General features: G+C 34.0%; 1 protein-coding gene across 1 annotated transcript in view; it reads right to left on the bottom strand.

Moving 5' to 3' along the window:
• LOC115211679 overlaps nucleotides 1–18,176 on the bottom strand; it is a 226,936-nt gene that overhangs the window by 2,230 nt on the left and 206,530 nt on the right. Inside the window, exon 5 of the mRNA XM_029780325.2 lies at nucleotides 953–1,010. Within this exon, the coding sequence (XP_029636185.1) occupies nucleotides 953–1,010 (58 nt within the window). The remainder of the gene's footprint in view (nucleotides 1–952; nucleotides 1,011–18,176) is intronic.

Here is an 18,176-nt window from a genome sequence, read left to right as displayed (position 1 = left end):
GGAGGTGATGGATATATTAGTTGGAGTGGGTATGCAACTAGCTAATTCAGAGAAATGTAACATGTTGGTGAGTGAATCTTTGTATTCTTTTGGATGTGGTCTAGAATGTCGTCAAAATGTCAGTTGTAGGCAGGCAGGCTTTGAGGCCAATGGATGTCTGTATCAGTTCTGTAGGGAGTCATAAGGGTAGCTGATTTCAAATGAGCTATGGATGGGTAGCTGCCTTCAAACGAGCTATGAAAGATGGAAAGTTGCACAGTGTCTTCCCATATCTTTACAATATTACTATTGCTGGACATACAAGGGAGGGACAAAATCCAAATGTAAAGGAATTTCTAAAAGTCATTAACTAAAAGAACCATGACTTTTGAGGATTCAATTAATGTCCTTGGATACTGTGAGGGAATGGCATCATTAAGTCACATCCTGAGAGGTTTCTGTCACTACAAGGAATTCCACCTTCAGAAGATATGTGATCTGTAAGATAGACACCTAGGATGTTGGCATATTATGCCAAGTGAACCTATGAGTTCTCTGATGAAATTCAAATGTTGATAAACACAAAGATGTTTCCATTTTAAAAGAAGGCTCTGAGCACCTTTAATTTGCTGAAGAGGGAATAGGAAGAAGCCACCTTGCATTTAGTGCATGAAAAACTTACTCTTTGAGCCATGTATCAAAACCCCCTAGCCAATTTGGGTGGGGGTAATCTCTTAAAATTGTTTGATACTGGTAAATTTCCTCTTTACTTGGAGGGAATGTTCTGTATACATGCATGTGTATTTTCATATTTATAACTGGAAATAGACTGGGGCATGATATAAATAACACATACAATGATATGATATTCTGGACTATAACTAAACAATGGAGTTAAATAAAGCTTGAGAAACAGCCTCCAATACTGTAAGATTAATCAGAAGTCTTTCTAGACAAATATAAAATTACTTACCATCCGAAACGTTCTTGTTTTTTGGCTTAGGTTTTTCAGGGGATTTCTCTTGGGAATTCTATTGAAAAAATAAAAGTAACATTATGAATGCAAAATTACTTTATATAATGTTTAGCAGCAAATAAGAACTGAAATTCAATTTATATACTGATAATAAATAAATTTTAAAAACTATCTGTACGTAATTCTAAATATTTCCACTGTTAGAAATCTCAAGCATGCACTGACACACCACATCATCTACAGTATATGTTATCAGTCATTCAATGATATCAACATTACATGTCATCTATACCACACACTGACTTACAAAACTGCATTTACAGTACTGTGAACAACAGTACACTACTCATAATCTATAATAATATCAACAACTACACAACAATAAGTTACATACTGTTTACAGTTTTAGGGAGTCGGTGTGTAATTGGTAACAAAATATCACCTACAATGTCAGCAACTATACATTGACATACCCCATATCATTTGTAAATTTTGCCAACAACTGCAAAATGACTCACTGTACATCATCTACAATATTGTCAATAACCATAAAATGAGATGTTACATATTTTCTACACATATGTCAATATCCACACACCGATACACTGCATGTCATTTACAGGATTGTCAACAAGCAATGCTGACTCAGGGTACATTATCTACTGTAATGCTAACAGACACAGAATGACATCCTCTCTATACTGATATCAACAAATTCACACTACTCAGCATCTGTAGTAAAGCCAACAGTTACATACTGTAAATGATCTAAACATATTGTCGACAACCACACAGTGACTCACAACATACCATTTACAGCACTGTGAACAGCACATTATCCATCATTTACAATAATGTTAATAACTGCACAACATTATGTTAAACATTGTTTACAGTATTGTTAATCACTACAGAACAGCACCCAATACATTATCTGCAAGTATGTCAACAACTACATCTTAACACACCACACGTCATCTACTGTAATATCAAGAGTTAGTACACTGACAGTAATGTGGAAAATATAACACTGATATACTACATATGATGTACAATAATGTCAATAACTACACAATGATATATTACTTTATTTATAACATCATACTGATATACTACATTATCTATAATAATGATTTACACATCACCTACAGTATTGTCACCGATTACACACCGACTCTCTAAACATCAACTGCAGTATTGTCAAAATCACACAAACATACTACATGTCTCTTACAGTAATATCAAAAACCATACACCGACACACTACATACCCTCTGCAGTGATACCAACAGCCAAAAATAACAGACTCATGATACACTGTGCATCATATATGGTATTGTCAACAACCACAAAACAACACAACACTAATGTTAACAATCACACTGTGCATATCTTCTACAGCAATAACAGCAACCTCTGTAATGGATTGTATATTATCAACTCTATTGCCAGGAAGTGCAAATCAACATAAGAAAACTGTGTCATTAACCTTCAGATGATAGGTTATCTGCTGATCATTAAATGTAAAAGAAACTATGCCATTAAGGCACTGTCAACAAACCATCATTGACATATTGCAGTTAATGTACACATTAATTATAATACACTTAGCAACAACTACCCATATATTTATAGCCTGTGTAGCAACATTATCAGTAATCCATACATTTACAGCCTACACTATTTTACAATATGCTCAAAATAACATTGTCTGACAAATTGCTTATAAGTAAAGTTGTCTACAACACACTACAAACCTTCCCATTGGACTATCCAAATATTATTAATTATTACTCATTAGAGTTGGCCTGGGTTAGAAGAGATATATTTAATCCCATTTCTTGATACGTACATCCGGTCCCCTCACAAAACCAACGTTGGTTGATATAAGTCATCAATAACATAAAAATGCTCATTAACAGTAATTCTAGTCACTGATATGAGTTTTGGTCAGAAATCTAGTCCGGAATAATTAGAAAGGGCCATATTCAATTTTTCTTCAATGACTTGCAAGGAGCCATTAATTTCCAATAAAGCACAAAGAAAAGCAGTGAGTATGGAATTACCTCTCTATATGACCAAGGATCCAGTTTCTATGATAAAAAAACAGTAAAACAAGAAAAATAAATTATTTCAGTGGTATTCAATTATACTTCATTGGAAGAGGCCAGTATATTGTAACTGGAGACATTGTCTGCTGTAATATCTTGTGACTGAATACAGCCTGATGCTGTGATGTATACATATTGTCACGGAAGTAGCATGTCAAGCTTTCCAGGGAAGAGGAAAAGAAGTCATTGCTGAGAAACTGTAATCCAATACTGAGAGTCACTACCTAGAATAATACACAAAGATCTACTGCAGAAAAGAAATTGATGTCATCTTTTTTTCCCCGCTCACTTGATGGACTAGTTTATAACACTTGGCAAACGATAACTAAAAACACAAATTTCATGTCAGTTTAGCAGCTGCAAGAAAATAAGGAGGGAGAAAAACATTGTAATTTATCTTATAAATATGAATAAAAAGTAAATTACTGGTTCAGGAACAAAGTGGGGATTTTCTATATATTGTTTTCTTGGATATCATAAATGCCATTTGCAAGAAAATAGAGGTTGAGGAATGAATGGCATCTACCCAAAGAAAAATGCTTTTGCTTTTCATATGAACCAACCTATTTCTTCCAACAATTACAGTGACTAATTAGGAGCGTGTTTTAAATTAAGGATTTCTCAAGTATACTCACAGTTTCAAATTAGAAAGATATGCACACATTAATCTCTCAAAAAAAAAAAATATGCCATTAGACATGATATGAAACAAAGACTACAGCCTCAAATGGTCTGGAAACTGTTGGGTCATATAAGAACCATTCAAAGACATTATTTCCATGCTGTTAAATCTAGAGGGCAAAGCAGAATACCAAACTCCAGCCCTCTTTCAGGTTTACTGGGGGGGAAATTCAGACTCAGTTTCACAAGCATTTGTCAATTATCCATTCTTTCTGTTGCTCTGATTGGTCTAACCTAGTGAAAGTTATGTGTCTTGGCAACAGATTTCGTAAAGCAATGACAACAGGATAAAATATAAATAGTGAAACATAGACAACCTTTAGAAATAATAGGCTAATATTCTATTGACTCAACTACACATTAATATATCATTTGAAATAATGTTTGAACTCTAAGCTAGCAGTTATTCATGATGGCAAGATGAAATGTAGCTTCATGAGATTACCCTTTCAGTGAAAGTTGCTTCAGACACATGTTGCATGATTTTGAGACCCCTGACTTGATTCTTCCTTGATCATTCATCACTTGTTCATCTGCCATTTACACACACACACACATACGCATGCACGCACACATACACACACACACACACACACACACACACACACACACACACACACACACACACAATATCAACAGGAGTGAAGACAGGAGCCACCATATTGTCTTCCTTTGAAATTCACATTGCTATCCACCTACAGCCTCCTTTGAATCTTGAAAGTGTGTATGTGTACGTGTACAGACATACATATATACTTACACACACACACCACAACAACACACATATGAACACACACACACACATGTACACAAATGTATAAATATATATATATATATATATATGTGTGTGTGTGTGTGTGTGTGTATATATATAGATGTGTGTGTGTGTGTGCATGTGCGTGTGTGTAATGTGTGTGTGTAATGTGTATAATATGTATGTGTGTGTTAAAGAGCAATAAAAGAAATTCGTTAATATGTGTGGTAAAAAGTATTGTGATGAATTAGATAACAATTTCTAAGAAATCCTATCTGTGTGTCATGTCTACATATTAGTAATATGATGAATGACAAAGGAGTTACAGACAAATTTTCTATAAGTTCATCAACTTTGAGATATTTCTTATTCAGTTATTCTCTAACCCAAGCAGAGAAGCAGATGTGATGGAATAAAATGGGAAAAAAAGCCTTGATGAAGATAACGAAAAATTATTATATTAAAAAGGATATGAATTGAAAAAGATATATTCAGAAACTAAATTCAGAAAATAAATATCTATTGAATCAAAATGTTAATAAAAACCTGAAGAAAATTTTAAACAACACAACATATATATATATATATATATATATATATATATATATACAATATGTAACACACACACACACACACGTGCACTTTTTTATTTCACTTTTTTATTTAGCATAAATTCTTTTACACTAAATACACATCAGAACTACTGTATAACATTGTGCTGAATATCTTTCTTGTCCTTTTGTGATAAAATTCAGGTCTAGGAAAAAAAAAAAATGAAAATAAACCTAAATGCAATTACTTTCTATATAAATTTTTTTTAAATTTCAGATTTGATTAATGCAATACGACATATATATATATATATATATATATATATATATATATATATATATATATATATATATATATATATATATACACATCCACACACATACATATACACATACATACATATATAGATATCCACATATGCACAATATATGTAAAACTTTTTTAAAATTCAGTGAAGATAAGCAAAGTCTTTCGTTCTACTATAGGTTTAAGAACAAATACTTCGTAAGTTAAAAAAACTAACATGAACATAAAAAAATTATAACCCAGTGTAAGCTATGGACACATAAGAGGTGCAGCAACATCAAAGGAAGATTAACTAGGAAGATAGCTTTCGTGTGCGGCAGATGCACAGGGGCAATAGACACCACAGATGCTCAGAAAACAAACTCCATCACATGCCAGGGGGAAGAACTAGAAGTAGTTGATAGATTCCATTACCTAGGTGACCAAGTCTGTAGTTGGGGTGGATGCTCAGAGAGTGTTACCGTTAGAATAAGAATAGCCTGGGCAAAGTTCAGAAAGCTTCTACCCCTACTGGTGACAAAGGGCCTCTCACTCAGAGTGAAAGGTAGATTGTATGATGCATGTGTGTGAACTGCCATGCTTCATGGCAGTGAAACATGGGCCATGACTGCTGAAGACATGCGTAGGCTTGAAAGAAATGAAGCTAGCATGATCTGCTGGATGTGTAATGTCAGTGTGCACACACGACAGAGTGTAAACGACCTGAGAGAAATGTTAGACATAAGAAGCATCGGCTGTGGCATGCAAGAGAGACGTTCACATTGGTATGGTCATGTACTGTGGATGGACGAGGAGAGCTGTGTGAAGAAGTGCCACTCACAAACAGTGGAAGGAATCCAGGGTAGAGAGAGACCTAGGAAGACATGGGATGAAGTGGTGAAGCATGACCTTTGAATGTTGGGCTTCACAAAGGCAATGACAAAAGACTAAGACCTTTGGAGGTAATCTGTGACTGAGAAGACCTGGCAAATAAAGTGAGTTCACAGCTGTAACCTACACCAGTGTCACATAACTAGCCCTCTTAAAAGTACCTTGGATTGTAGGGTGATATGCTATGCTTGAGGAGACCTATTGAGTCAAGTACATCAACATCAAAATCTGAACGTGGCCAATGGCATGTAAAAAGCACCATCCAATTGTGGTTGATGCTAGCTTCCCTGGCCCCTGTGCCAGTGGCACATAAAAAACACCCACTATACTCTCGGAGTGGTTGATGTTAGGAAGGGAATCCAGCTGTAGAAGCACTGCCAGATCAGATTGGGGCCTGGTATAGCCTCATGGCTTCCCAGACCCCAGTCGAACCATCCAACCCATACCAGCATGGAAAATGGACGTTAAATGATGATGATGATGATGACACATATAAATGTAAACGTAAGAAAATAAACATATTTACCACACTTACTTAAATAAAATGTCTGCTTGTTTTCACACCTGTTTTTACATGCAAGCATGGGTTATGTGAATATGTTATTGAGGCATTATTTTATAGCCAGCAACCCTTCCTGTTACTAACACTTACCTGTTTTTCAAGTAAGGTATCTCTTATTACACTTATCTTCAAAGGCACAAAGCCAGCAGAAATGATAACGATGTCACAACCAGTAATTGAGTAATTTTTGGAGAGGCTCAAATAAAAACAATCACACACACCTTTCTTTATACCTTTTTCACTGGGCTACTATTTTGTGTTTTAATATTTTGCAAGTAAAGAATGTTGATAGTTACTTTCCATAAATATTTTAAAGTGAGGGCAAAAAGGTACAATGAAACAATTGAGATATAGCAGAATACTGCTAGGTAAGAAATCCTGTAGGAAAGTGTGCTCAGAAAATAAAAAATCTCAACAGAAATACATTCACAACCATTTAAAATTGCTTCTGTTGTAGCTGAAATTTTCCTCAAACCAAAGGCCAGTGAATGAGGAAACTACATCTATATCAAAGTGATATGTCAATTGTATTTGTCACATCTAATGAATGATCTTTTAATTTCAGTATTTTGTACATGCCCTTAACTAATACTAACAACAGTCAGAGAAAGATCAGAGGGTTATTATCTCTGTTGGTAATTGTCAGAGTGAAAGGCAGATTGCATGCGGCCTGACAATGAAGAGAGATACTACATGGTAGTTAAATGTGAATTAGGAATAAGAGGATATATATGCAAAGACTAGAAAGAAATGACATTGCATATCCAGTAAAGCATAGAAGCTTTACTGGATATGCAATGTCAGTGCGTATGTACAATAAAGTGTAAATATATATAGAGAAATAACTGGGCATAAGAGACATCAAATGGGGAATGCAACAGAGAAGACAGTGCTGGTATAAACATATGATAGATGAGGTTAGCTGCATAAAGAAATGCTGATTTTCCAAATGAGGATGGAACTTGTGGAAGATGAAGACCCAGGAAGACGTGGGACAAAGTAGTGAAGATTGACTGCAGGATGTTGATGTTGCAACTCAGGAAAGAAATGACAAAGGACTGAAATGATTTGTGATTTATGGTGCTTGAGAAGAGCACAGTTAACACATCTAGCAGATAAAAAAAAATAAATAAAATAAAATGAAAAAAAAAAAAAGAGGTCCTAGAAGTATATCACATATGTTTATGCCTCCACACCCACTTTCTCCCAGTGAAGCTTTCCCTACAATTCATCTTCCTATCATCTGCCCCTCCATCATTCTTCTGACTATGGCACAATTTATACTCAGGTATTGTAATAGCAGAACTGACATGCTCAATTCTACTTTTTATGCTACCAGTTGTCCCTCTTCTTGGGACTACTTCCCTTGTCACCAGTCCTGCTCTCTCAACATCACCCCTAACCGCTTTATTTTTTACTGAAAGCACCCTTCCCTTTAAACATCTCATATCTGCCATCCAAAACCCCACCCTCTTGCTTTCCCTTTTACCTTACACTTGCACTTGCTCCTACCTGATCACATCCATGCTTTACTCACACTTAACAATTACACACACACACACACTAATACCACACAACTCCATCAGCCTATATCACTATACTTCAGAATTTGTCTACACACATATATGTACTCCTAGAACCCCTCTCCACATTTGCACATCTCTAAACATAGATACACTCACACATACACATCCACCCTCCCCTTCTTATCTTCACTCCCATATTCCCATCTGGCTCCTAACTGCTCTTTTCATTTTGTTTTTTCTCTTTTCCTCACCTAGTTTCCTCTTTCTTGCTCCCCTATACTTTTCTCTTATTTCAGATGAAGGCCTAAAATCCAAAATCTTAAGACTCTTTCTCTTCCTTTTAATCATTAAGCTAATACTGTATTTGTTAAACCTTGTCCCTGCTGCATTGTCTTTTATTGTTCATTGTATTTACAATATATTTTTAATGTAGAGCCTGAGAGGGTCCTTTAGTCCTGCTGGGAGCAAGACTACCTCTAAAGTGCTGCTGCTACAAAATAATGCATACAGAACATTTGGCAGTGTGTTTGGTGTTAGGAAGAGCAACTGGCTATAGACATTGGAGCAAGATAAGGTCTTCCAGTCTATTAGATCCTGTCAAACTGTCCAACCTATGCCAGCATGGTGGTGGTGCTGCTGTTGCAGATGAGGATGATATATTACATGCATACACAGCATACAAAACATATCTGGAAAGATGTACCCACATTCATTTCTTGTCAGTTTTGGAGCAAGAAAGAGGGTTTGTACTTTGCTCACCCAAAGTTTTGGTTCTAGAACTAAATCTAAATCAAGACATTACCATTTTGCCTGAAGAAATCTTAAAACTTGCTGGTTTTGAACTTATGGTAGAAGATTTACAATAGGCAGTAATTTCTGCAGGATAGTCATTAGGCTAGAAAAGGAACCACATGTGTGCTCATTAAAACTATTCAATCAAGAAGATGTCATTCACAAAATGAAATACACTACTGCCATATAAAAGAGCAAGAAGAATGAGAAACATTCAAATAAGAAACTGGAAAAAATTAACCCCAGGTAGTCTTCAGTAAATGGCACTGTAAAAATTTTACCATAGAGCTCACCTAAAATTCTGTCACAATTTTCAGGAGACACAATGATAATAAAAAGCCACAAGGTAAAATATATTTTACATAATTTTCATCAATGTAATTCATATACTATACTGTAAATAGTTTCAGAAATAGAAATATTAATTATTTACTGAAAAATAACTGGTTATGTGCTAATACCTTGAGATAGGCAAAAATCCACATTATTAAAATACTTGATGTGAGTGCTTAAGTCAGTAAAGCTACTTGGGTGAATATAGAGGTCAAACAACTAAATTCTGTAAAGTGTGAAAATGAGCTTTTTTTCAGAAATCACTTTATATGAGTAACAAGTCAAAGATTTTACTTTTTTTTGTTATATATTTTCTGCTTTGGCTATTTAGGTAAAATTCAATGTTGTTCTTATTAAATTATGTGTTTTATAATAACTTGAAGGAAAATGAACTCCCAATGAGCTTTCAACTCTTGGTTAGATCCTGACATTTCACTTCTATTGTTTTCACTTGACTAATATTGTTGGAAAAAGTATAAGCAATGAAACATTATTAATTCTCTGATACTCCAAAATTTTTTCCTTATTAAGAAGCCACTATGTTACTGCTTCAATGAATTATTCATAATAAAGAAAAAGTTGAGAAACATCTCCTTCATGCATCATTTACATGAAGCTATACACCAAACAAAATGACCATCTAAGATAAGTAAAATTTATTTAAAATATAAAATATTTGAAAATTAATTGGGATCTCACACATAAAGAATACTCAGATTCAGTTTGAATTCTCAGTAAAAAAATACAGAAGAAAAAGTAAATTACTATTATTGGAAGATAAAAAAAAACAAAACAAAACCTTTAGAATTTTATAATTTTGTGGAAAAATTTTGAGTTGAAGGAAGGACAGCATCCTGAATAGTAAAAATTGCTGTAGTTGATGCTCAGGTCGAATTTTTGTTAATAAATGCCTATGATAAAATGTGAATCCTGTAGAAATTCCAGAGAGATAGTTTTGAGAGAGAATACTAAACAAAGAGATTAGTTTGTGCTTGGGGATAATATACAATGGAGATGAGAATAGAAGAATACATGAGAATGTATCAGCTGGTAATAAACAGCTTTATAAGTTCAAATGAGCAGAAGCCATTATCATAGAAGAGACAGATAAAAAGCAATGTATTTGTGAGTTAGCAGTTGCGGTACTTTGCCATTTAGTTAGATAGCTTTCTTTTAGCCTTGTTACAGGAGGCCAAGATGTTCATTAATAGGACCATCCCAGAATGTAAGCAACATTTTAACATGGGCTACATTTCAATTCTACAGGATTAACAACTGATCAGGACTAAAGTATTGGGTCTTCCCATAAATAATTCAGCTTTTTCAATTGCATGAACTAAAAGTTGGAGGGGAACAGGATAAACTACCTGCATCAACTTGCTATAAAACCAGTAATAATTTTACCTTGTGCTTATTCTTAGCACAAGTTTTGAAGAGTGCAGTTTGATTTTAACAGTTAGTTTTTCAAAGTTGTAATGGAAGTGACAAAGGAGTATATTCAGCATATTTTGCTTTATGAGTTCAATAAAGGTAATAATGCAATGGAAAGTGTGAGGAATATTAATGCAGCATATGGGGATCAGACAATAAGTGTAAGCCAGTGTCAATGGTGGTTCCAGAAATTCCAAGCTGGAAACTACAGCCTAGAAGACAAGCATTGTCCTGGAAGATCTGTAGAGCTCAGTGAATTTGTCCTGCAAAACCTGATGAAACAAAATCCCATTGTAACTGTTGAAGAACCAGCAGAGAAGCTCGGATTTGGTCATTCAACCATTCATTAACACCTGCATGCCACCAGAAGAGTATTGTAGAAAATGAAGGAGAGTATATTTTAGATTGAAAAAGAACTTTGTTTATCTTAACCCTTTCGTTACCAACCCGGCTGAAACCGGCTCTGGCTCTTTAGTATAAATGTCTTGTTTTCATAAGTTCTGAATTCAAATCTTCCACCAAATCTTAGTCACAATTTATGTTCCGAACACTAGCTTAATGATAACAATGTTATTTTACTAAATTCTTTGTTATATTTAAAATAATTGAAAGAAACACAGAGCATCTCAAAATAAATACGGTAACGAAAGGGTTAATCTTGAAAAATAAAAGAAGTATAAAAGTCCCACATTATTTATGGGATATTTGCTGGTCCTGAAGAAAAAAACTTGTCTTAAGACTGCAGTACTGATAATGTTGTGTGTGTGTGTGTGTGTGTGTACATGCACACATATGTGTTCATGCATGTGTGTGAGCTTGAACATCAGAAATTACGAGGCCTAGCATTTATTAGAAATCTGAGATATTAGCCATGTGCTGTTCATGCAAAGGAATGAGGGAGTCCTCAATACAGGATATTTTTGAAGTCTGTTCAATGAAGTGGTGCAATTATGGCATGAATTGTTTAGATTGTGTAGCATAAATAATACCTGTACTTGAATAGTTGAATGAAGAATGGTATCATATGTTTAGAAGTGCCAGTGTAATTAAAAATAATTGTGAAGTCATTAACATTCAAAGGTAAGAATGTGTTCAATGTAACCAAACTCTGAGATAGATTGGAGCTAATAAAAGCTTTAACACACTGCAAAAGCTTGAAACTTTTTAATAAGCAAGATGTTTTATCATTTATTTAAAAATTTAGTTCAGTAAATAGTAGAATAAGTAATGTTGGACAAAATTCTTTGCAGTATTTAGTTTAGAATTACATGGATTTTAGTGGAGCTGATTTCATATTTCAATCTATCAGTTAAGTATTATGGTTATCATTTTTTAATTTAAAAATAATAGAGTACCAGTTAGTTTTAGTTTAGTTTCTTATGTTTTGAGCTCAAATGCCACTCAATACTTTGTCTTATATCCCATTTGTGTTGATAAAAGAAAAATTACCAGGGATGTGCTGAGCTGAATCAGTCTTATATTCTTTGAATTGAAATTTTATTGAAAATGACTTCAATTTTTTTTTCTTGTTAGTTTATAGGTGCAGGCATACCTGTTTGATAAGAAGCTTATTTCTCAACCACATGGTTCCAGGTGCAGTCCACTGTGTAACACCAAGGCTTTGTAAGTGGATTTGCTAGATGGAAACTGAAAGAAGCCCATTGAATATGTGTGTGTGTGTCTTTGTGTTTGTCCCCATCATTGCTTTATAAATGGTTTTGGTTTGTTTATGTTTTCATAACTTAGCAGTTTGGCAAAATAAGACTGATTAAAATAAGTATCAAGATTAGAAAGAAAGTACTGCTCCAGCATGGTCACAGTCTAATGATTGAAACAAATAAAAAATAAAAAAGAATAAAATATGTAACTAAATTATACCATGTTCAAAAGGTTATTTGTTTCAGAATTTATCTTGTATCTAATGAAAAGAAATTATTAGTCAGTTTCATTTTTGGCACAAAATATACTGATTAAATAATATATTGAATCATCACTCAAAGTAAACATCAATTTAGTAATATATTTTCAAAATAAATTGACTGAATTTTTATGAGATATAAAGTAAAATGCATAAAATGATGCTCAAAATGAGACAGGCTTGATATTAATGCTAAATATAGCTAATCAGTTGGATTAAATGGATTCCCCATTTGTCATTAAAAAATATACAAAAAAAGAATAAAACAAAACTTGAAAGCAATCAGTATTTGTAATACTTTCCTAGAAAGTTAGGAATGTTATTTATTCTACCAGTTGAGAATCAGAGATAAAAATTATTAAAAATTGGTTTTATAGTAGTACATTTAGTCATGTTGGCACATTTAGGGTCAGAAAAGTGTAAACAACAGATTCTGAGCCAAAATTATTAGAGTGAAGTATTGAGAGCTTATGAAACATTCCTTTATGAAAATGGCAGAGTTGCTAAGCATCTGTTGTATGATGTAAAATACAACAGAAAAAAAAGCATAAACCAACATAAACAGTATTCTTTCTTATAGGCAATCTTTAGCATTTAGACTTGTTTAAAGATTGTAATGTGATTAGTTTGTATGAGATAAAGCTTAAGTAATTTTCTAAAGATTCTGAATAATAAGCACAGCATATGATTTTTTACAGCAAACATTGTTTTCCAAACATCATCTGCTGCTCTTGAACAAAACTAAGACTTGTTGGCGTTTTATTTCATTTTACTTATGAATATCAAGTGAAAGAATACAATTCTGGCAAGTATTAAAAGTATCAAACTGTTTGAAGCCTTGCTGGAATTATTTGTTGATTTAGTCAAAACTATAATAAACAGATGAATTATGAGAAATAGATTAAGACAGTTATGCAACACAAAACAACCAGATGTTGAGACACATACAATTTCAAATATTAGAGTATATACATACACATATTGGTGGAGCTACATTGTATGAGGATGATAATTCAGTTATTTTGTGAACTGAATAACCTACTCTTGAACTAATGTACAAGTGGCTGAGTATTCCAGATACATGTACCCTTAACATAACAAGTAAAATAAGCATGACACAGTGCATAGTGTGTAAAGTGTGTATCTTTTGATTTATGGATAGAATTTAACTGGTGGGCTAACAGTTTCTATCTACCCAATTACACTCACTAGATGTGTTGACCAGAAGCTATAGGAAATGACATTTACCCAAGATGCTATGTAGTGTGACTGAATGCAGGAATTTGCAGTTGTGAAGTGAAATTCTTGACTATTCAGCCATACTACAAGCACACACACATATGCATACACATACATATATATGCACCTTTATGAGTACACCTGTCACCACTTTGGTGAAACAGTGATGTTGGCATCCCTTGTCATTATTTGCACTTTCAAAAGACCTGTTTTTCAGTCAAGTCCCTTACCCACAAAAAAAAAAAAAAACTGAGTATCTGACTATAAAATCTTGTCTCAAATAACTCAAACACACACATGTAACCTATGGGTGCATAAGAGATGCAATGGAATCTTGGGTAGATTATCAGATACGGTTGCTTTCATGTGTGGCAGATGCACAAGAACAGTAAGTACTAAGAGCATGAGGGACTTAAACACTCTCAAATGCCCAAGAGGCTCTCTTGAGGTAGTAGATAGTTTCTCTTCAAGGTAAGGCAACAAAAAAGATACAGCAACTGTATCTTGTTTTATAATTCACTTAAATGTTTGTGTGAAAGTGCATTTCTTACTCCAAAAAATGAGACAGTAGCAAGGATCAACCATGAATTAATTAACAAGATTCCAACAATCATTAAGAAGTACAAATCAGTTGATTCAGTCCTTGATGAAAATCAAGCTGTCCATTACCCAACAGAGTTCCTTAATTCTCTTGAGCCACCTGGAACTCACAAACTTTTTCTGAAAGTAGGAGTCCCAATAATGCTTCTAAGAAATTTAGATCCTCCTAAATTAAGCAATGGGACAAGGTTGATTGTGAAGACATTATCATCTACTGAGCTAGAAGCTACCGTCATTACTGGATGTGTCTCTAGGGAAGAAGTTTTCATTCCAAGAATCCCAATCAAACCAACAGACATGCCATTTAAGTTCAAATGAACATAATTTCCAGTGCGACTTTGCTTTGCAATGTGTATTAATAAAGCTCTAGGTCAGTCTTTGAAATCTACTGGCTTGCTTTTCTCATGGTCAACTTTATGTTGGTTGCTCCAGGGAAGGTAGTTTGCAACACTTATTTGTCTATGCTCCAAACCAGAAAATAAAGAATGTTGTTTACCCAGAAGCTCTTACATAATTTCCTTCAACATATGTGGTAGAATATATCTCCCTTCATAAAAGTGGTAAATTTTGTATTTTTGTTTATCATTATTATTATTATTATTATTTTATATTATGAATTCAGAATTGATTTCCCAACTAAAGAATAAATTGTATCCTAATTGAAGAATAAATTGAATTTAGAATACAATTTTCTATACAACATATTTTGCTTCCCCCACCCCAATATATAAAGAAAAATTTCATTCCTGGGCAATGCTGGGTGCCTCTGCTCATACTAGATAAAAAGCAGCAGGCATGACTGAGTGTTTAAGAAGTTCCCTTCACAACTGCCTGGTTTTGGATTTAGTCCCATTGTATAGCATCTTGGGCAGGTATCTTCTTTGCTACTATGATCTACTTTTGGTATATCAGTACATTTTCCACTTGATTTACAATTAGAGTACATATGATATAAAACTGCCAAGGGAAAACTAATGAGAAGAGAAGAAAGTTAAATGACAATGACTGGGTAGAGATGAAAGACAAGATGAATGATAATCAAGCAAATAGAAAATTCAAGTTGACAAGAAACATAAAGAAAATCAAAGACGGAAGGATATGAAACAGAAAGAGGAGTGAGACATAAGTAAAGTTGAAATCTATGCATGACAGAAAGATTAAAAAAGAGATGAAACAACAGTGATGAAAATATAAAGTTATAAAGTAAAGGAAAATTGAAACAAAAAGTGAAATATGAAAATAAAATATTACATTTATGTATTTGTTTTGCAAGAGACTTGATGTGAAATTGTGTGTTGAAACAGATATTGTTATATTTGGGAATAGTCATATTTTACCAACCAACCAACCAACCAACCACATACATTATATGTTTGGTCTTTACTCCAACTTTATTATTATTATTTTTGTTTCTTTATCAAAGCTTTTTCATCACACATCCTGTGACCTCTTCAGTGCCTCTTTATCCCACGTGCCTCCTCTTGTTTTGCTTAGTCTATTTTGTCTTTCTATGATATGTATACTTATCTAGGTAAAGTGGATATGAGCAAGTAAAATTGAGAGACAGTGAGTTTGAGAGGTGACTTTTGTGTGAGCTGAGTAGAAATGGAAACAAAGCAGCTTTGTTGGTAAAAATAACTGCTTTCAGAGCTATCTTGGTTGAAGAATGACAGGTAAGTTAATTGCATAAACAAGGTGAGCATGTTTACATGCTCTGTGATGCACAGTAACATTTTTTGCTTTGATGATGCTCATATGGTACAGTGGCGCATAAATACATACTTGCTGAGGATAGTGGATGATTTCTCCCAGATCCCATTGGTAATATTCTTAGATGCAGGACATCTATGATTTGAAATTTCAAGCTTTGGTTACATAAAATATATAGAGAAATATTTCAAGAAAGAATGGCTCTCACAGATAAGTCAGGGATAAAGAATGGGATAGTCAGCATAGATGTGTTACATTTTTTTATCAATTTACTGTTTAACTAATAGGGATTTTGATGGGTAGAAAATGTGAAATAGATTGAAATCTTATGGTATCTATTTCAGTTAGATAGATTGAACCATTGGAAAGCTGACGCTCTCACCCAAGGGTTAAAAATATGCAGTTGTAGAATGAAATGCTTTTATTAGGCAGTGGTTAGATTTTATGGAAGGAAGAGACTGTGATTGGGTTTGGAGTAAGAGAATGGTCAACTGTATTTCAAGAGAAATTTGTCAGAGACCTGTGAGGAAAGGGGAGGATGAAATTATCTCAATCTCTGTATGTAACCTAGCTGGAAATCAGTGGCTGAAGAAGAGCCTGCCAACATATAAGGAATTTAGATGTTCTTCGTGAATAAAGGCCCTTCTTGTATTTATCAGTGGCTACTGCTAAATAATCCTGTTCTCTTGTACCCTCTAACAAGCTGGGACAAGAGAAAATGCAGTTGCATTGCTGACATTGTTTAACCCACAAGTTAATCCTGATTGAGCAGACCTATGATCAAAGGCATTCCAGCTGTAATCAACTTGTCTTTTACTATGTGTAGGGAACTCAGGATCAAATTATCCACCATTCCCTTTTTTAAAAACAATAAGGTGTGATCTGAAGGAGATTTAACTGCCCTTTTTAGAAAGTTGAGTGGCCTCTTAAAGACTCCCACATTGGCAACACCCAAGGAATGTTGTTCAAGATAGTAAATATCTCAAACTCTCTTCCAATAATGTCCATGTAAGGGGAATACAAGAACTAAAAGTGTATATTGACATTAGGTGTTCGTATTTTAGGATGAGAGATTGTCAAATAACTGTTGGTGGTTAGAGTTCATAGAGCAGTACACACAGCATATGAATTGAGAAGAATGAAGAAGAGACATGAGACTTTCAGTCACAGTAACTGGAAGTCTTTGTTACTCCTGTCCCAGTGAGAAAGATATAAAGAGTAGATTCCTTGTAATATTATGGTACCGATTTCAGTTAGATAAACTGAGTCCTTGGAAAGCTGCAGCTCTCACCCAAGGAATATAATATGAAATTTTGTTTGTAATACAACTTCTAGTACCATCAATTCTTTCATTCAAATCATGCCATATTTATTGATTTTTAACAATGTTAGTATTCATTTTGCATATCACCTCAAAGATTGATTGAAAGCTGATGCTAGTGTTTAGAAATTAATGCTTAGTATTTAATGACTAGCAGACACTAGTATTTTGTAAATTAATGGCTTATAGATGATACTAGTATTTTGTAATTGGTTTCAAATTTTGGTACAAGGCTAGCAGTTTCTGGGAAGAGGTAAATCAACTATATCAGTCCCAGTATATGACTGGTACCTATTTTATCAACTCCAAAAGTATGAAAAGTGGAGTTGACCTTGGCGGAATTTGAACTCAGGACATAGAGACAGAAAAAAAAAGTCACTAAGCATTTTGCCTGGTGTGCTAATGCTTCTGCCAGCTCACTGCCTTACTAGCATCTTGTAATTAACAATTACCTAGCTGATACTAGCATTTGAGAATTAAAGGTTGACTATCTGTCACAAACATTCTGTCATTAA

This window comes from Octopus sinensis, linkage group LG5 (assembly GCF_006345805.1).
Source record: "Octopus sinensis linkage group LG5, ASM634580v1, whole genome shotgun sequence".
Classification (NCBI taxonomy): Eukaryota; Metazoa; Mollusca; class Cephalopoda; order Octopoda; family Octopodidae; genus Octopus; species Octopus sinensis.
The sequence above is the reverse complement of the archived record's forward strand: the minus strand, read 5'-3'. Positions and strand labels throughout refer to the sequence as shown.